Genomic DNA, 20,779 nt, shown 5'->3' with positions numbered 1-20,779 from the left:
AAATGTAGACTTCATTTAAATTGGTTGGTTTCCTAGCTCTTAAGTTAGCAAGAGCCAGGAAACAGGATTGAGCTCGGGGCTTTGGGAAGTCCCTTCTAGAAGCTATCCCCCCCAGTTCAAATAAATAATTTAAAACAAAAAAATTACCATCACATGCATGCACCGTGATAAGTGAATGCAAACATCTGTCCACAACTTCATCCATAATTTACAATGAATGCGAATTATATATTTTCTTTAATTAAAACTGTTTTGGAGGATTTTAAACATCTTTAGATGTTTATCCATCACGTAGAAGAGAAGTTTCTGAGTAATCCCGCATTAATTGTACAGTAGCTACGGCAGATCCTAAATACAGAAGCGGAGCTGTAAACTTTCTTCATCCTGAATGAGTCCTGCAGCAGATGTCAGGCTCTGCTCCGACTTCTGATCTCATCATCATAGCGTCAGTTCGGGATTGAGGCCTGAAGAGGCAGAGAAAAATTCATTTCAAAAATAATTCTACACAACCACACCTCGGGCCGCTGCTGCGGACCTTCGGACAAGATTCTGCGGATGCGCTGACGCGAGTCCGACAGTCACGTTCCATTTCTCATCTCGCGAGAGTTCACTGCGCCCCCAAAAATTATGGACGTCGGTGGAAACGGTAGTGGGCTACCTGTAAACAATAAGCAGAGAGCTATGCTACCTAACAAAACCAGGGGCGAATTTACCCGCAATCAAAGAAAAGATTCAGAGGTACGTATCCAGATGTTTATGGTTGATTTCCAGCGTGTATTTTTTTTAGCTAAAGAGACGAGGCCTTTCCTGCTGCTAGTGTAAAGTTAGCTAGCTCTGTCATTGTAGCACAATTAGTATTTCTAACATGATTCGGGAGTTAAGAGCAGCAAACGACCTTCATTACGGTGTTTGTACGTGTACCTAGCTGTACGGTGTTCCGTTTGTTTTCCGGTGTTAACACATTGAAAAGCGAGCAGGAGACAGCTAGCTGACGTTAGCCGGCTACAGGCCAGGTTTGTGTATGTGTCAGAAACCTAAGGACCTGTTGAAAACTGATTGTTTAGGTCCTGGTTAACGCATTTAATCTTTCTAATGCGACAGTCGGCTATTACAGTGTAATTTTACTGTATATATGCAAAATTGGTCACCCATTTGTGTGACGTTTAAAGAAAACAAGCTGAGTGTTTCCGTGTAGTGGTTTAAATAGCCACTGGAGACAGTCATGGTAGCACTGATTCCCTGTCTGTCTTGAAGAGGTGTATTATATCCAGTCTTTTCTTAAAAGTAGGCTCACAGCGGCAATAGTAAATCCTCCTGTGTTTAGTTGTAATGCTTCATGATGGCAGCTTCAGTGTGTTACTGTTACTTTCAGTGTTGCAGCTGGTACACATGATATTGTTTATTGATTCATAAACTTTATATTACAAATCAGAGACTACATTAACTAGTCTGAAATGTAAATTATAGAATAAGAGATTAGAGTTGTCAGTAACAAATGCTCAAATACAAGTTTATTACTACTACTATTGGTACACTCTTATAACAAACAGTGCCCAAAGCGGTTTATGTAACCAAAATATAGTGAGGTGTTAAAGTAACGGACATCAGCTGTGCACGGTGTTTATGGACAACTGAAAATATAATTGACTGAGTGTGACAGAACTAAGTAACCCAACAAACCAACAGTGTCATGATGAAACTTTCCAAAGAGAGTAAGCAGACTGAAAGTGGAGGTTTTATAACCTTTACCACTCCCACCACTCAGGTGCACCCAGTCTTAAACAGGACATAGTGCTATTACAGCAGTGTTTGATTGCATCTTATTTTTTACTTTGTGCTCCTGAACTACTTCGAACTGTATTGCTTGTTGTTGCCAACTGGATGTTTTTATACCTTTATACCTTATACCGTGCTTTATAGGCACGTATAAAGTGGATAACATGCCTGATTAAAAAAAAAATATATATATATGTTAAAAGATGTAAGCTTTGTTAGAGAGTAGCTGCCAGCACAGAGGAGTGTTTCACCTGTAGCTAAATACTAAAATGTGGTGAAATGCAGCTAAATGCATTGATTCAAGTACTCTACAAAGGAAGATCATAGTGATTATGATGCACTGCTGTAGATAAAACAACCCAACAAAAATGTATAAGCTCAACCTCAAACAGTGTTATCAGCAGTAAAAAGCCTCAAAAGACATTAATGCGGGAGAAATATTAATCCAACAGTAAAATACTAACGGGGAACATTTTTTACTACACACTTGAAGTACAACTTGCTGGCTTACATGTGTTAACGTAAGTGGGCTTTTAATCCAGAAGGTTTCCTAGTCAAATTTATTTTTTGATATTGTAAATTATCAAAATGCTACTTCCACCACTTTCTCTTAGCGAGAGTCACTTGGACATTTTGGTGCTTTGACTCTTGATGATGTTGTTGCTGTTGTTATGGAGAGTTTTGGAAAGGAAATTAAACACTTCTAACTAAATACCTCCACTTATTAAATGAGAAAACCATTTTTTATGTGCTTGTGTGTAGAGTTTGGGTAATGTGACTTCTTAACATCAGTCGGATGTGATTAAATTGGATTAATTACATTTTTTTTTCTTCTTTCTATCTAGTAGCTCTCTTTCTAACCTCTGCGGTGTGTTGTGCACAGGGGCAGTCTGAGTTTCCAGATCTGGAGTTTGAATATTCGGACACAGATAAGTGGGCTGCAGAGCTGTCAGGTACGTGTGTGTAAGTGTGTGTGTGTGTGTGTCACACTTTAACAACCTGTAACCACCTAATAATGTGTTCATATTACTTATGAACTCTTCATGTGTCTTGCAGAGCTTTACAGTTATACTGAAGGACCAGAGTTCGCTCTTAATAGGAAGTGCTTTGAAGAGGAATTCAGAGTTCATGGTAAGCACTCAGAATATACATACACAGCCATACAAATAAAAGATGAAGCAAGTATGCATCGTAGTTTATTTTCTTCACCTCTGCTGTGCCTTAGTGTCTGATAAGAAGTGGACAGAGCTCGATGAAGCTCAGCACAGAGCTCACGCTATGCGCCTGTTGGACAGTCTTGAAGTCACTGCCCGGGAGAAGAGGCTGAAGGTTGCTAGAGCCATTCTCTACATGGCTCAGGGTCAGTCCATCACACATTTCCATGATTTCAAGTTAACTAGAAAATAGTTTGTCTTCATGTACTTAATGTACTGTCTTCTTTTTTCCTGTTTTTAGGGACCTTTGCTGAGTGCAGCTCTGAGGTGGAGGTACAGCACTGGATGAGATACAACATATTTCTGCTGCTCGATGTGGGGACCTTCTCTGCTCTGGTGGAACTACTCAACATGGAGATTGAGTATGCTCTCCATCAATTTTTTTAGCCTTGTAGAAGTAAATGCCAATTAAAACAAAACAAAAAACAAAGAAGCCATTTTTCCTACCACATAGCTTTCTGGAAGCATTTATTGATGTCCAAAGGTGCCATAAATCAGTCAGGATGCAATTTTACTTTAAATTTAGGACGGGGGAAACACATTATTTGTCTGTTGGTTTTTTTGTTTGTTTGTTTTTATTGTTTTTGTTTTTTTAAACTAATGAATTCACTCAGAATAAAAAAGAAGAATCACTGGTTGTCTGTGGTAGACTTCAGGTTAACAGCTTCCTGGTGTGCTGTCTGTGTTTCAGTAACAGTGCTGCCTGCAGCAGCGCTGTCAGGAAACCAGCCATCTCCCTGGCTGACAGCACAGATCTCAGGGTGCTGCTTAACATCATGTACATGATGGTGGAAACCATCCAACAGGACGACCCAGCCGACAAGCCCGAATGGATAACCATCAAGGAGACCTTCAGGACAGAACTGGGTAAATTTCATCAGAGTAGTTGAAGACTCATTGAGGTTATGTGCAGAATCAGCCTTGTAAATGAACCTGCTTCTCTGATCCAGGATCTCCTCTCTTCAACAACGAGCCCATTTCCGTTATGCTCTTTGGTATGGTTACCAAATTCTGCAGCGGTCATGCGCCTCACTTCCCCATGAAGAAAGTTTTGTTGCTGTTGTGGAAGAGCATACTGGTGAGAGACTCAAACATCAGCCTTTCACAGAGATACTGATATCCCAAAGAGTTTATCTCCATTTTCCTCCTAAATCCCATCTTATCTTCCAAAAACCTTCCTGTCTTCTGTTTCAGTTCACACTCGGAGGGTTTGAGCGGCTGCAGAGCATAAAGGTCCGTAAGAGAGAGGAACTGGGTCTCCCTCCTCTCCCGGAGGACAGCATCCGAGTCATTCGCAGCATGAGAGCGGCTTCTCCTCCTGCATCTGCATCTGACCTCATTGAGCAGCAACAAAAGCGGGCACGTCGTGAACACAAGGTAGTTATAGCTGCTACCATCAGGTTAAAGCCAGCTATAAGCAAAACACCTCAAAGTGAACAGCAGTGCTCTCACAAACTTGTATTGGTGTGTACGATGGACTGTGTGCAGCAGCACACACTTTACAGCACCCATTCCCTCTTTGTGCAAACAAAACTGACAAATCCAGGAACGCGAGCATGAGCGAGGAAAAGATGACTGCAGTCCAAAAACAGCTAAATAAAGACATTATTATAATTAATAATAATAATGATGATGTTTTTTTAGAGCACCAGCTTGCATTATTGTTTCATTTAGATGACGAGCCTTCTGCTTACAATGTATTCATGCAATAATTTCTCTGCATTCAGTGGCTTCACAGATGTAATACTTGAGTAATTTTAGTATTTGCTTCAGTCTAGTTGTAATTATCTTGTAACTCAAACACAGGCGCTGATAAAACAGGATAACCTTGATGCATTCAATGAAAAGGATCCTTACAAGGCGGATGACTCACGAGAAGATGAAGATGACAATGATGACAATGATAACTCTATAGAAGCAGAAACTTTCCCTCTAGAGCGGGACGAGGTGATGCCTCCACCTATTCCTCATCCTCCATCGGAGAGGGTGTCCTTCCCAAAAGGTCTGCCGTGGGCTCCTAAAGTCAGGTACTGCTCAGTCTCACCAAACAGCAATGCTGAACTGTAACGATGTTAGTTCCTCCTTTATATCCACAAATATACAATTAAGACTTTTTTTGTTATTGATGTTACTGTTTTTGCTCCAACAGGGAAAAAGATATTGAAAACTTCCTAGAATCAAGTAGAAGTAAATTCATTGGTTACACTCTTGGAAGGTAGTGTTTTCTTCATTTTTTTAAGAGATGACAGTTAGCTTTTGTGCAGAAATATTGACATGTTAAGAACTGTTTATTTTGTGCACACATTACAGTGATACAGATACAGTGGTTGGATTACCCAGGCCAATTCACGAGAGCATCAAGACCTTAAAGCAGGTATTGCAGTATTTTGCACTGTACTTTATTAGGGATATTGAAGCATGGCTTAATTTCACACACCTGAAGTGTTCCTGAACCTTAATTTATTAAATGCTATCTTATTTTTCAGCACAAGTATGTCTCTATAGCTGAACTACAGATCATAAAGGAGGAGGAATTTCAGAAAACCCCTCTTTCTGGCGTAAGTATAAACAGATACAGTTTTATTAAAAGGAGATCTGTCGTGGTACCTCTCATTAGACTTCATTAAGGTTGGTTGGCATGGTTACTCAGTTCAGAATAATCCTTTTTTATCATATAATGGGCCTTGGTGCAGCCTCTTAGTTCATCTTCTATCTGAAACACAACTTTGTTCATTCATATCGTACACATCCAGCAGCAGAAACAAATTGCCTGATGCCTGTCTGAAGCCTTTGCACATACACTGACCTCATAATTTTAAACTCTGGCCATGCAGAAATTATTCTCACAGTGAAAGCATAATAGGTCCATTTTAATTATTCAGTTAAAGAAAAACACACAAAGTAAATTCTTTAACTCGACGTCTCTTGTTTTGTGTTTTTCTTCTTTCTTGTCGTCAGGGTGAAGAGGAAGTGGAGACGTGTGCCACCGAGCTGCTTTATCATGGGATTCTGCCCAGTTTGCCTCAATACATGGTTAGTATTGTATGGTTTATATTGTGCTACTGTGGGATTACTCATACTACAGCTGTGGTAGAGTAAAAAGGCTTTAAAACCTGTAATTCTGTGTGAAAGCAACAACAGAGCAGGGTCTGCTCAGGGATGGCGATAAAGATTATTGCACAAATACTCTATTGCAGCACTTGTGTAAAGTGTTGTGTCACAGATCAGTGGTGTGCTGTTAGTTATACTAAAGCATTTAGTTAGATTTTACAAATTATACGCCGGATACATTTGAAGTACATAAATAAAACTCCAAGATTTAGAAACCTCAGTGTTGGCAGGCTGGATTTAAAGTGTTTAAATCACTCCATCATGCTTGGTCTCTCTGTAGATTGCTCTGCTGAAGATCCTGCTCGCTGCTGCTCCGACATCCAAAGCTAAAACCGACTCCATTAACATCCTGGCAGACGTGCTGCCGGAGGAGATGCCGTAAGTGCCTTGAGCCTGCCAGTTTCTTATCCACTGTGCCATTATGTGATAAAGAGGGAACATATGCTAACCGAGAGACATTTCCATTATCTAATGTACTCACATTTCAGGGTGAGTACAGGTTTTCAGGTCATGCGCACTTGTACATACAGAGCTGGAACTGGTTTGGTTTTTTTTTTAAACAAGGAGATGTGGTTTATGGGCAGGTTATTTTACCTGAGCATGTTTGAGAACAGTAGACTCTAAGATTGCTACGTTCTGATTTACAGGCAGGTGCTAGTTTTTACCTGCGAGCAGAACAGACTGAGGGTTATCTGATCTGATCTCTTCTGTCTGACCCTGCAGGACCACAGTGCTGCAAAGCATGAAACTTGGTGTTGATGTGAATCGGCACAAAGAGATCATTGTGAAAGCCATCTCTGCAATTCTGCTGCTTCTCCTGAAACACTTCAAACTCAACCACATCTACCAGGTGCGCACGCCACACGCCTGTTTAACGTTGCACATTGTTATTATTCCAGTTTAAATTATAATTTTGAGTCACATCAAATATCAAAACATGGTAATAGAGATAAAACAGATTCACTCCCCTTCACGCTGCAGCAGGTTTAGTTTAACTCACGTTTATTTACAGTGGGGCAAAAAAGTATTTAGTCAGCCACCGATTGTGCAAGTTCCCCCACTTAAAATGATGACAGAGGTCAGTAATTTGCACCAGAGGTACACTTCAACTGTGAGAGACAGAATGTGAAAAAAAAATCCATGAATCCACATGGTAGGATTTGTAAAGAATTTATTCGTAAATTAGGGTGGAAAATAAGTATTTGGTCACCTCAAACAAGGAAAATCTCTGGCTCTCACAGACCTGTAACGTCTTCTGTAAGAAGCTTTTCTGTCCCCCACTCGTTACCTGTATGAATGGCACCTGTTTGAACTCATCATCTGTAGTAAAAGACACCTGTCCACAGCCTCAAACAGTCAGACTCCAAACTCCGCCATGGCCAAGACCAAAGAGCTTTCGAAGGACACCAGGAAAAGTATTGTAGACCTGCACCAGACTGGGAAGAGTGAATCTACAATAGGCAAGCAGCTTGGTGTGAAAAGAATCAACTGTGGGAGCAATCATCAGAAAATGGAAGACATACAAGACCACTGATAATCTCCCTCGATCTGGGACTCCACGCAAGATCTCATCCCGTGGGGTCAAAATGATCATGAGAACGGTGAGCAAAGATCCCAGAACCACACGGGGGGACCTGGTGAATGACCTGCAGAGAGCTGGGACCAAAGTAACAAAGGTCACCATCAGTAACACACTACAACGGCAGGGAATCAAATCCCGCAGTGCCAGACGTGTTCCGCTGCTGAAGCCAGTGCATGTCCAGGCCCGTCTGAAGTTTGCCAGAGAGCACATGGATGATACAGCAGAGGATTGGGAGAATGTCATGTGGTCAGATGAAACCAAAGTAGAACTTTTTGGTATAAACTCAACTCGTCGTGTTTGGAGGAAGAAGAATACTGAGTTGCATCCCAAGAACACCATACCTACTGTGAAGCATGGGGGTGGAAACATCATGCTATGGGGCTGTTTTTCTGCCAAGGGGACAGGACGACTGATCCGTGTTAAGGACAGAATGAATGGGGCCATGTATCGTGAGATTTTGAGCCAAAACCTCCTTCCATCAGTGAGAACTTTGAAGATGAAACGAGGCTGGGTCTTCCAACATGACAATGATCCAAAACACACCGCCCGGGCAACAAAGGAGTGGCTCCGTAAGAAGCATTTGAAAGTCCTGGAGTGGCCTAGCCAGTCTCCAGACCTCAACCCCATAGAAAATCTGTGGCGGGAGTTGAAAGTCCGTGTTGCTCGGCGACAGCCCCAAAACATCACTGCTCTCGAGAAGATCTGCATGGAGGAATGGGCCAAAATACCAGCTACTGTGTGTGCAAACCTGGTAAAGACCTATAGTAAACGTTTGACCTCTGTTATTGCCAACAAAGGTTATGTTACAAAGTATTGAGTTGTATTTTTGTTATTGACCAAATACTTATTTTCCACCCTGATTTACGAATAAATTCTTTACAAATCCTACCATGTGGATTCATGGATTTTTTTTTCACATTCTGTCTCTCACAGTTGAAGTGTACCTCTGGTGCAAATTACTGACCTCTGTCATCATTTTAGGTGGGGGAACTTGCACAATCGGTGGCTGACTAAATACTTTTTTGCCCCACTGTATTTACAGCCTTGATTCAAAAAAAGTGACCAAAAATTTTTTGCACGTCTCTTAAACTAAATTCTGTCCACTGTAGAAAACAGAAAACATATCAAATGTTTAAACTGAGACATTTTACTTGTGCATGAAAAGTATTAGTGGACACACTAAGAAAAGTCTAGAAAAGTAGGAAAGCAGAAACTGCTGGAGGTACATTTTACAACTAATTAGGTTAACTGACAACAGGTCATCAATGTGATTGGGTATAAAAACAGCATCTTAGAGAGGCAGAGTTTATCAGAAGTAAAGATGGGCAGAGGTTAACCAATCTGCAAAAAACTGCATCTACAAATTGTGGAAAAAGTTCAGAATAATGTTCTTCAACATAAAACTGTGAAGACCAGGGCTATCTCATCATCTACAGTACACAATATCCAAAGATTCAGACCATCTGGAGAAATCTCTGTGCGCAAGGGATGAGGCTGATAGTCAGTACTGGATGGCTGTGATCTTCGGGTCCTCAGGCATCGCTGCATTAAAAGCAGCCATGATGCTGTCAAGGAAACCTCATGGGCTCAGGAGCACATCCAGAAATTGTTGTCTGTAAACAGAGTTCACGGTGCCATCTGAAAATCTAGGTTGAAGCCTGATCAGGCAAAAATGAAGCCATAAGTGGACATGATCCAGAAACACTGCTGTCTTCTCCGGTGCTGGCTTCTTTAGATTGACATATGCTCCACGTCTGTTTCATGGAAGGAAAACTAAGACGCTAAACTGCAAACTGCAGCTATTAAAACTTCTATTAAAACTATGAAATTAAAATTCATAGTAGAAGAGTCTGGGTGCTGAACTGACCTGCCTGCAGTCCAGAATATTTACCAACTAAAAAACTCAAAAACAAAAGATACCACAAAAAAGACCCAGGACGGCTGAGCAGGTAGAGTCATTTCCTCTCCCAAAAGTCCAGCAGCTGTTCTCCTCAGTTCCTCCTATCAAATTCAAAACAAGCTAATAATTTTCCTAAAATGGTACATTTATTGTCAGTTTAAACGTTTGATATGCTTTCTGTGTTCTGAATAAAATCTGGGCTTATGAGGTTTTTGGGTCATTGCATTCTGTTTTTATTACGTTTTAAAACAGGGAATTGGGTTAAAAAATAGTCTTTAAAATCCACTTAAATATAAAAGGCGAGTTTCTTCTTTTCTTAAACTTAAATAAATCCTAGATTATTTTCAGAGTTGAACAGTTGTTGTGTTAATCGTGAGTTCAGTAGTAACCAAAATACAAACTACATACACGTACTGATATAAAAACGAATCCTTGTGTAACTGCTGTCCCTCTGTGTGTGTGGTTGGTGTTCATAGTTTGAGTACATGGCTCAGCACTTGGTGTTTGCCAACTGCATCCCCCTCATTCTCAAGTTCTTCAACCAGAACATCATGTCTTACATCACAGCTAAGAACAGGTACTTTCAGTGTGGCGTTACATAACAGAGTCATGATTCCTGTTTGCAGTGCGCATCAATAAACTAAATGTACATGGCTCTGTATTTCACTGCATTGACTTTACTTTTTTCTTCCTCAAAGCATTTCAGTACTCGACTTTCCGTACTGTGTGGTGCACGAGCTCCCAGAGTTAACCGCAGAGAGTTTGGTAATTTTACCCCCCTTGTTTCTGTTGTTTTGTTGTTGTTGACACGTGACTGTAGGATTTGGATGTTTACTGTGGACGATTTCTTTGTTACAGGAAGCGGGAGACAACAATCAGTTTTGCTGGAGGAATCTGTTTTCCTGTATTAACCTGCTGAGGATCCTCAACAAACTGACCAAATGGAAGCACTCCAGAACAATGGTGAGAGGACGTCACGTCACATTTGCTGTGACACACGAATCACGTATGAAAAGACAGGATATAACTCTCTGCTTTGATTCTTTTTTTTTTTCCTTGACATTTTCTGCCAGATGCTGGTCGTGTTTAAGTCGGCACCCATCCTGAAAAGGGCGCTGAAGGTCAAGCAGGCAATGATGCAGCTGTATGTCCTCAAGCTGCTCAAAGTGCAAACAAAATACCTCGGACGTCAGTGGAGGAAGAGCAACATGAAGACCATGTCTGCCATCTACCAGAAGGTCCGACATCGCCTGAATGACGACTGGGCGTACGGAAACGGTGAGAGGAAAATCTGAACAGCTTTCGTGCAGAATATACAACACTACACACAAACATAGGACAGCATTATTCAAGTATCATTCTAGAAAAAGTGGGGAGCAGGTGATATTTGAACACCATAAAATCCTTTTTGTATTCAGAGAACCAGTCAAACCTGGAAGCTCTTCTGCATACCTTGGCTGTCATGAGGGGTTACTTGAGTCACTGTTGCCTTTCTATGAGCTCAAAGAAGTCTGGCCATTCTTCTTTGACCTCTGACCTCTAAGAGAACTGCTGCTCACTGGAGATTTTCTCTTTTTTTTTTGGACCATTCTCTGTAAACCCTGCCACGTGATTGGCTGATTAGATGTGTGTTAACGAGCTGTTAGACAGCAAATAAAGTGGCCGGTGAGTGTGCATTTAATAAATGTCATGAGTTGGGAAAAGTGCCGCAGACTGACTGAGGTGAGACAGCTGGTGTGTGAGTGAAAGATGAGCTGCACATTCAAAGTGTTTCGTGTTTCTCAGACCAGTCGTCTGTTCGCTGCATGAATGTTTCATGTGTTTGTCGCCTTTTTGAGACAAACCTGCTGTTTTGTTTTTATGTCCTAATGGAGATCAGGATTTGTGGGCTGCTGCAGATTGCTGTTACGCTCAGAGCAGACAAAATCCACTAACTTCCAGTTACTGTTTGTTTTGTGTGAGCAGATCTGGACGCTCGTCCGTGGGACTTCCAGGCCGAGGAGTGCGCTCTACGAGCCAACATCGAGCGCTTCAACAGCCGCCGCTACGACAAGAGCCACAGCAATCCCGACTTCCTGCCTGTGGACAACTGTCTGCAAAGTGTTCTGGGCCAACGAGTGGACCTGCCCGAGGACTTCCAAATGAACTATGACCTTTGGCTGGAGAGGGAAGTCTTCTCCAAACCTATTTCCTGGGAAGAACTGCTACAGTGAGACTCGACCACCGTCAACATTCTTGTAGTTTATTCTTGTTTTTTTTGTTTTGTTTTTTAAACAGTTTCAGTCAGGTGTTCAGATGAAGCACCACCAGTGCTCTCACTGATCAACAGAACTCTTCTCTGAACAGAACAGTATGCTACACATTCTGTATAGACTGAAGGTGACGGATGGATTTTATTCTCAGTTTCCAGCATGGAGGAGTGTTGTCGGGGGTCCTGCTAAATGCTTTTGGTGTTTGAACTTTTGCCTTTTGAGAAATTTTGCATTGTTATGATTTCTGTGTAGTTTTTAGCCAAAAAAAGATCATCCTTTTGTACTTAGGTTCTCTGAGACTTCTCTTGCCTCGTTCCCAGTTTTTTAATGAAATAGCTGATAATGACCTCAGTGCTAAAACTCCATTTGCGGACTTGAACTCTGCTCCTTCTTTACATTACAGATATTTCCTCTGTGTGCCTCTTACCTGCTACTGTAGGTTCGCAACTCACCAGGAAGCACTACATGACCACACTTTCACTTTTAAGTTTAAATAGAGTATTCATTTTAGGTATTACGTGTTAGGCCAGGCTCAGCACAGTGAATACATGAATAAAACATTCCTCGTTCCATCTCACGAGTTCTTCATCTTCAGAGAGACGGAAGGCAAGGTCAGGATTTCTTTATGTACACTCATGATAGTCGGATCATTGCTCCTTTAACAGTTGGACCTTTTTGTTGCCCTGCTGGATTTTCAGGATGATATCATATCTGTTTTGCCTGACTAAGTGCTTTTGCTCTGGGACCATCAATGAGGCTGAATGGACATTAAAATCCCAGTCTAGACAAAAAACAAACAAGAAGCTCGTCAGCATCTTCGTCTTCTTTGCTGTGCACACACCTGCGCTGTGTGTGTCGGATCTTGTGAAAGAAAAGAGTGTTTCTGGTCTCATAAATGTGGTTCTTGTTGCCAGACGGCTGTTTTTGAACAGAAGGGTACAACTGAATTTAAATTGCCAGTTACAGAACTGTTATACTTCTACATCTTTTTCAGATATGACTTTCTTTGTTTTATTTAAACATTCAGGAAATGAAAGTACATGTAAATTACAAAGCTTATTTATCACTGCTTTTCTTTGTTTTATGTTTACCTAAATACTGTAATAAAGACATTCATGTTGGATTTATTTGTCCTTTCTGAAGGTTGTTGTTTACATTTGTCTGGTCTTTGAGATTCAAACAGCCAGTGTGGAGGAGACACAGACTCCGCCTTCCTTTTTACAAGAATTTCAAAAGTTTTAGTCACTCCCACACACAAACACACACTTGTGAGTCATTTGTGCAGGAAACGAAACGAAACTTGTGACAGCCCGCCTTTTTACCACAGAGACATGGCGGAGCGTAACATTCCTGTGAAGATGAACCACCTCTGCTGTCAAATTTGCAGAAACCTTCTCAGGAATCCTGTGATGATTCCTTGCGGACACAACTTTTGCATGCGCTGCATCCAGGACCAATGGGATTGCGACCAGCTGAGGAACAGTCTCTGCAGGTGCCCCGAATGTAAATATGAGTTTCCATCCAGACCTCAGCTGATCAAGAACACAACTCTAGCTGAGGTGGTGAGAGAGACAGAAATGAGTTGTAATAAAGAGCAGCAGTCCTCAGAAGGGAATCGGAGAGTCCTGAAGAGACCCCGGAGCTGTGCAGAAACATCAGAGAGCACTTTGTGTGGAAAACACAACAAGCCCCTGGAGGTTTACTGCTGCACAGATAAGCAGATCATATGTGCACAGTGTGCTTCAGCTGAGCATGGAGGACACAGGATCGGGTTGGTGAAGGAGGAACGGAGGCGGAAGGAGGTACTTAAAACAAGATTTAAAAAAAAGGTGCAAATCCTACTTGAAAGCTCAAATTTGCAGGAAGAAGAAACTGAAGGAAGCGTCTCCTGGAAAGCTTTTGGTGAATTAGCCCAGGAGTCAATTCATGCAGTCTTACTAGACCTTCTAGAACTTAATATTTCCAACTCCAGATTTAGTTTTGAAACGACAATGCAGCGACATAGCTGACTATAACAAAAATATTACAAGAACATGTTTTCTCTTTGGGTAAATCCAGGAAACTGTCATTAACCAATTGCTCGTGATTTCCTGCAACTTCAAGATTGCTGACAATGTTTTATATCCTGGTGGATATTTGGAAACTTTTGCATATCTTGTGATTTATATATATGTACAATGATTTTAGCCATGTAACTGAGATGAAAGCAAAGTGCACGCTGCATCTAAGGCACACAGATCGACGATTCAAACTTCAACATAAGCTAAAAAAAATGAATAATTGCTGAAACTAAGTTTCGATTGGAAGTGAGGGGAGGAAAACCGGAGAACAGACACGTTTTAAGCCTAATTTTAAAAGTAGATGGGCTGTCTGTATTTCAGACAGGTGACACTTCCACTTTATTTGGTTAAACAAATCATTCCTGAGTACTGGGACAGCCTTACAAAACATTCAAATGACTTACAGCATCGACCTAGTTTTAGACAAAGATGCATTTGATTCATACAAATGTAAAAAGTGCCATCCAGGAAAAAACTAACAAAATCTAAACAAATTATGTGTTTGCTTCCAACTAACACATTCTGAAGAAGGAACTTAAGGACATGCAGACAAAGTTCAAGCAGACTCTTCAGAAGCAAGAAAGGAAAAGAGAGATGATGGGGGAGATGCTCGGACAGATTCAGGTGAGGGGAACATGTGACCAGAAAGTTATGTTGTCTGAAGTGTTTGTAGTGTGTCACCCACTCACATGTGTATCAAACAGGACGAGGCGAGAAAAACAGAAGCCTTCTGTGAAAGCGTCATAGTGGGCGCCATCGACTCCCTTCAGAAACATTACCTGTCAGTGAAGGAAGTGATTGCAGCTCAGGAGGAGGCGGCTGCAGCTCAGGTTCGCATCTCGCTGAAGAGCCTGGAGGAGGAGGTGAAGCAGATGAAGGAGAGGGATGCTAAGCTGGACCGCCTGGCACAGACTGAGAGCCACATCCGTTTCCTGCAGGTATACTCCCAACACAGCGCTGGAAACTTTGCCTGTTTCTGAGTGACGGGTCGTATCCTGAACTTCTCCCCTCCATCCTCACAGAAATGGCCCTCTCTGAAGCTCCTCTGTGACCACTCGTTCCAGGAGCTTTCAGAGGATCCACTCCTCCACTTTGAGCTCACAAAGAGAGCCGTTGAGCATCTTGGGAAGCAACTGGAGGGATTCTGTGACAAAGAATTCGCCTCAATCTGTAACACTGGTATGTGTCGTTATGTGGAAAACATCTCTCTTTAATTATAAGAATGTAAGAATATCTATGTCCTTGCGTATGACAGCTGATGGTGAGGAGCAGCAGGAATCAGCATCAGAGATGGAGGAAGATGATGTCCAGCGAAGAAGTGAAGCCAGCGTCTCACAGCCCCATGGTTTGTACTTCAAACAGTTTCTAGAACAATTTTAATATTATCTTACAGTTGTGGTCAGAAGTTTACACCCACTCGTCATCATGGACATGACCGTCATGCTAATTTTGTGTTTTTAATGGTTTCTTTAAACTGTTGTTCAGCACACATCTTTAATGGCTTTGAGAAACAAGAATCGAAGGGAGAAGTTTGAATATATTTTGGATTTCTTTAATTCACACAGAGCCAAAAGTATACATGCAGGCTCAAATATATTAACCAGCCCCCAATAATATTTTGTTAAATGTCCTGTTACTGTGAGCCTCCTTCATCCATTCCAAAACCAGCTGTGTCCGCATTGTCCGGATTATTTGACATTAGGTTGAAGAATTTGCAGGTAGTCCTGCTCCTTATTCCATCCATTTTATGATGTACCAGTGACACGTTTATACAGGAGAACATCTGTCGTTTAAAAGGTTTTATTTGCTTCAGCAGTTGAAATTACAAGTTTACACCACTGGACTTTGATGTGAACTCAGCCATCTGCTTCACACAGAGGATGACCCTCAGAGTGGGCAGTCCAGTTTTATACTACAACAAAAACACGTATTATTATGAAAGCGGAAGCGACGTGGCAGTCCTGCGACTCTTCTCCTCTCTTTGTTCCCAGCTGACCTCGTCTTGTATCTTCTCCTCTTCCTGGAAAAATAAGACAGAAAGAAAACACCTCACTGCCTAGCCTTGAGTTTTAATATAACCTAGCAATCCTAAGGCTACTGATTCCACTTATTATCTAAGTTTGGGACATTCTGTTCGGACTCCCTTGGCCCAGAAAATATAATCTGGACTTCTAACCAGTTATGATGTGTAAGCATGCTTTGCAAAACCCTCTGCACTTCTACATGTCAATCACGATAATTCAATTCATAGCACTGAATTTGGCTCAATCTGTAACACTGGTATCTTTCGACTCGTAATTCATGGAGTGCCTGATACCAGTGCCACTGCTAAAAATAGCCCCAGAGCATGATTCGGAGATAGTACAGTGTTCTTCGGTTTAAAAGCCTCACCACTATTCCTCCAGATACACCTCATGTCATTGTGGCCAAAAAAGTCTGTCTTTATCTTGTCTGACTATAAAACTTGTCCATGTGAGCAGCTGCAAATTTTAGTCCAGCTTGAACGTGGAGCAGGGTCTTCTTTCTTGTTTGGCACCCTTCTACATGCCAGTGTAAAAATCATTTCACCTTGGACAGGGGTGCTGGCAGTTCACAGTTGATGGCAGGTTTGAGTCGGTGGTTCCTGGGTTGTTCCTCAACATCCTTAAACATGTCCTCTCATCTGAGGGTCAAAGTTTGAGTCTTCTTCCAGACCTTGGCAAAATGGTGACACATCTGAATAACTTGTACTTACAGGCCAGTTTCAGGGTCCCTGTATTGTTTAATGATGCAGCAGAGACGCTCACTGATGCTCTGATGTCGTCTCCCGTGTCTCTTTACAGCTAGCAGGCCTCTGGCTAAACAGAAAGTTGAGCCTAAAACCAGAGAAGAGTTCCTGCAATGTAAGTTTATCTTCCAACCTGCTCTCACCATGACTTTACCCACACACAGACTCATCCAACCACAGCTGTCTTCTTAGATTCAGTCTTTAAATGTTCTCTTCATTATCTCAGATGCGTGTGAGCTCTCTCTGGACCCCACGACAGCTCATGAGGACCTGGTTATTTTGAAAGGAGGGAAGATGGTTAAGCTGTGCAATGAGAGGTCCAAGAATCCTAGTGTTCGTAACCCAGAGAGGTTTATACATCGGCGGCAGGTGCTGTGCAGGGAGGGACTGCAAGCTGACTGCTACTATGAGGTAGAGGTGAAAGGAGACAAAGCAGAGATCGCTCTAACCTACAAAGGAATAAACAGAAAATCCCGCACTACACTGTCAGCCTTCGGGGCCAATGCAAATTCCTGGAGTCTGGATCTATCTAAACATTACTCTGTGAGCCACAATTCTGACAGCATCCAGCTCACTACACCACCCCGTCATCACAGGGTTGGAATTTATCTTAAATTTCAAACCGGAACTTTGTCTTTCTATGAGGTGTCGGACAGTATGAACTTCCTGTACAAGGTTGAAGCCGAGTTCAGAGAGCCGCTGTATCCCGGATTCTGGCTCGGAGAGAAATGTTGCATCAGGATCTGTGATCTGAGACAGAGCCAACTGTAAAAGAACCGAAGAGGACTGCAAACAGCTTCTTTCTACTTAAAGGGAAATTAAAAATAATATGTATAGATTGCTGTATAGATTGCACAGTGCACTGACATGTCTGTTTCCTATGATGTGTGGGGTGGTTGTTAACTCTGCAGTATATAAAGCCCAAATTGCCTATATGTGTAAGTTTGTATAAATTCAATAGTATAAAATTGCGTTTTTATTCATGCTGGACATGTTTTACTGTGGACAGAGTGCTGAATGTAGAAGAATGCCTTGTTTCTACGTAACCTCCAAAGGCAGGATTTAGCAAGTACATATAGTTGAGGGTATATATGTATATTCTGTTTCTATTTAACATTGCTTTGTGAAATTACTGTGTCCAGAAGAGGGCGTCATGTGTCTGCGGTTTGCCTAATATTCTAGCCTTGTATGGAATTTCAGTCAAGTCAATATTAAAGAACTAAATAAACAAGTGGACAAATAGAAATGTAATTAAATGAATCCTGAAATATTTTTCTAATTAAGAAAATGAATAAAAATAGAGGCCGTCTCTCTTGATTGCCCACTTCAGGGTGGGAGAAACACCCCTGAACTGTGTTATGATTGTTGATGTAACATAGTTTGCTTACCAGAGGGCACTCTGAGCTCTTCCCTGTTGGTAACACCAGAACACTCAGCGGGAAATTAGTAATAAATTAGTCATCTATGACCTGTTGACACAATAAAACAAGATTTATTTAAACTGCATTGCCATATATTATCTCAGTAAGGCTCATAAATACGTCCACATAACAAACGTTTTGGAAATCTGTCTAACGCATTAGCTGATATATTGGACTTATAAATCACCACATATTGGTGCTGGTCTTAATAATCCTCTGTTGGTCCAGCTTTACTCAAGTACTCTGTATTTGAAATGCATGTTTGATTAAGGATGATGGATTTAACAGTGTGGTTAAAGGGAGATAATTTAATCTAGCAGGCAGGGAAATTGTGTAGATTTGATATTGCAGTGCTGGTTGGTGAGAGTCTCGAGGAGATTGTCATTAGTCTGCATTTGAACTCATTGTCTAATCTTCCTGTTCTGCTTGGTATGGCAGAATAGACTGTTTGGTCCTTATCTTTTTATTAATTTCTAATTGTGCATATTAAAACTGTGTGTCGTGTTTTAAAGTCTATGGTGATTATTTAAAAGGCTCTGACTCTAAAAACAGTTCTTTATATATCGATTCTACCAGTTGAACCTGGTTACTAGTGTTTGTTGATGATGTGAGTGCTGATGGAAGCAGCAGGATGAGTCCTGAAGTGTACAGGGCTATCGCTTCACAGTGTGAATGGATAATGACCCAAAACATAATGTTCAAGCAACCCAAAAGGCAAAGAAATAAATGAGGACTGGCTGTTTCAGTCATGTGATCTCAGCTAGAGTACGACTGATATGGGATTTTTGATACCGATATGCGGCGGTTTAAAAAATCGGTTTAAAAAACTATATTTAAACAGACAGATCTCCCTAACATTTGTTATGTCTAGTTATATATGAGTGCTTACTAACATAATAAAGCAATACAGTTTAAAAATACTTGTGGATAACTCATTTACACCCGACTCTGCTCTGATCTGTAGTTGTGTTTATGTTCCAGACACGTGTTGCCAACAGGGAAGTTGAAGAGTAACATCAACACTCCCAGCGTTGCAGGTCGTCTCTTCTTCACTTTTAAAATGTTCATTTATCGGCTGTAATAAATGCCGACACTGATATCTCTAGAAAATAGTACTGGCTGATGTATCGATCACCACCAACATCTGATAAATCATGTTTTACTTTGACCGAGAATGAATTTAAACCAAAAAAGTCCAGAAACGTCACAGCAGCTTGTCCACTCTTTATTAGAATAATTTTTTTATGGTCACAATTTTTACAGTATTTCTCAGTTTGATACATTCATAAAATGAAAGAGGAAAGAGAGGGAAGCTGTAAAGGGACATGTGTCTCCTGTATAGTGTTTGAAGTGTGTGCTCACTAAGGCCTTGCACACACCAAGCCAAACTCACATCTCACACACACACACACATGTGCACACACCAGTGTTGGGGGTTATTTCTAAGGATTGCTTTTCACAGACAGGATTTGCTTTCAGCCACAGTTATTCTGTCATTTAAATAACATCATATTGCTTTTCATCAAATTTTAAATGTACTGGAAACAAGACAACGAAAACAGACGTTAGCTTTTTGCAGTCTTGTGAAAAAAGTGCATTGATCACATTCATTTCTAACTTTTGTTATACTTACTGCTAAAACTTTTAAGACATTAATCTACATCACGTTAATAAAATCTATCTCCAGAATAGTTTGGTTACATAACATTATTTACAGACATGAACACACCAGAGATGTCTGCGTGATACACTCTTACACTAAAACGGCTCACACACCAAACACAAAACATCTGTAACCACACTAGTGATCCACTCATTACACAGCAGAAAACTAATTCCTGAATGGACTGTGACAACTTGCTGTTCATAGAGCTACCACCAGGGGGCGAAAACATCGCCAAAGGAGGATTAGCCAAACCCTTTGCTCAGGTCTCTCCGTGCAAACTTGGATGAAAAATGTGCTTGGAAGCTGAAAATGTTTGATTCAGAGAGAAAAACAAAACCAATCAAACAGAAAGAAAAATCCCACTTTGTGGATCAAACCTACCGTGTTACATTCATTTCTGAATCCTTACACTGTTAAAGGAAACTGTATTTTTCCACATATAGAGCAGTTGAAACCCCCCCCAGCATATTCCTGATACATGTGTCTGTGTTTTTCCCCCCAAACTGGATGCAAAAGATTGCATCCAGTAAATATATATATATGATTTTTCCAGTAAAGTGTTTGTCTGTCTCTGATGTGGGCAGAAGTGAGTATTTCATCAACGTTACTTGTGAGTGCATAAAAAACCCAGTGATGCCTGTTGCGTCACTCTGTATGAACGACACCTTATTTTAATGATGTCGATGGAGATGCTTTGGAGGACGCTGATAATAGTCATCTTGCTTCTTGTTGGATGCTGTGTTTTTGAATCAGCAATTTTTCACCTGCCCCTAAATAAATTTGCAAAGGTGTGGACCACCCAAGCAGCAACCTCCAGGATTGCAGTTCCTCTGGTGGCCACTTGAGGCTGGCTCCAAAAGTGAGTCAATCCCTATAGGCTCCCATGTTAAGATGCTAACCTTTGAAGCACTAAAAATGAAAAATGTTCTTTGCTTCTATGGATAAATTTCCCTTTTATTGACTCTGTGCTGGCTACATGTTTTTTAATCTAATATATCTGGATAACAACAACCTCCATAATCAGAGATGT

The 20,779-nt window shown here is 41.1% G+C and overlaps 2 protein-coding genes across 2 annotated transcripts; both read left to right on the top strand.

The window, feature by feature from the left end:
* The first annotated feature begins 581 nt into the window (after positions 1-581).
* strip1 (striatin interacting protein 1) lies at positions 582-12,095 on the top strand. Its single transcript, XM_005941443.3, has 20 exons — positions 582-738; positions 2,660-2,729; positions 2,833-2,907; positions 3,002-3,136; positions 3,232-3,352; positions 3,682-3,857; positions 3,941-4,068; positions 4,185-4,367; positions 4,797-5,017; positions 5,140-5,205; positions 5,301-5,364; positions 5,477-5,548; positions 5,949-6,023; positions 6,382-6,479; positions 6,825-6,951; positions 10,060-10,160; positions 10,282-10,348; positions 10,442-10,546; positions 10,657-10,861; positions 11,549-12,095. The coding sequence occupies exons 1-20, from the start codon at positions 628-630 to the stop codon at positions 11,794-11,796; spliced, it is 2,448 nt and encodes an 815-aa protein (XP_005941505.1). The 5' UTR covers positions 582-627; the 3' UTR covers positions 11,797-12,095.
* Positions 12,096-12,293: 198 nt separating this feature from the next.
* On the top strand, positions 12,294-19,400 carry LOC102302992 (tripartite motif-containing protein 16-like protein). The gene is made up of 7 exons (XM_005941442.3): positions 12,294-13,637; positions 14,424-14,519; positions 14,600-14,833; positions 14,918-15,074; positions 15,151-15,240; positions 16,718-16,777; positions 16,889-19,400. The coding sequence occupies exons 1-7, from the start codon at positions 13,167-13,169 to the stop codon at positions 17,431-17,433; spliced, it is 1,653 nt and encodes a 550-aa protein (XP_005941504.1). The 5' UTR covers positions 12,294-13,166; the 3' UTR covers positions 17,434-19,400.
* Positions 19,401-20,779: the final 1,379 nt, after the last annotated feature.

This window comes from Haplochromis burtoni, unplaced genomic scaffold (genome assembly GCF_018398535.1).
Source record: "Haplochromis burtoni strain Fernald_Lab_line unplaced genomic scaffold, NCSU_Asbu1 Contig_300, whole genome shotgun sequence".
Taxonomy (NCBI): domain Eukaryota; kingdom Metazoa; phylum Chordata; class Actinopteri; order Cichliformes; family Cichlidae; genus Haplochromis; species Haplochromis burtoni.
The sequence above is the reverse complement of the archived record's forward strand: the minus strand, read 5'-3'. Positions and strand labels throughout refer to the sequence as shown.

Bases quoted from the DNA above. Each gene is read 5' to 3' on its own strand.
- strip1 (XM_005941443.3), top strand. From the start codon at position 628: ATGGACGTCGGTGGAAACGGTAGTGGGCTACCTGTAAACAATAAGCAG. The intron at 4,069-4,184 runs GTGAGAGACTCA...CTTCTGTTTCAG, and splicing joins TGTTGTGGAAGAGCATACTG to TTCACACTCGGAGGGTTTGA. The intron at 6,952-10,059 runs GTGCGCACGCCA...TGGTGTTCATAG, and splicing joins AACTCAACCACATCTACCAG to TTTGAGTACATGGCTCAGCA.
- LOC102302992 (XM_005941442.3), top strand. From the start codon at position 13,167: ATGGCGGAGCGTAACATTCCTGTGAAGATGAACCACCTCTGCTGTCAA. The intron at 14,520-14,599 runs GTGAGGGGAACA...TGTATCAAACAG, and splicing joins AGATGCTCGGACAGATTCAG to GACGAGGCGAGAAAAACAGA. The intron at 14,834-14,917 runs GTATACTCCCAA...CCATCCTCACAG, and splicing joins GCCACATCCGTTTCCTGCAG to AAATGGCCCTCTCTGAAGCT.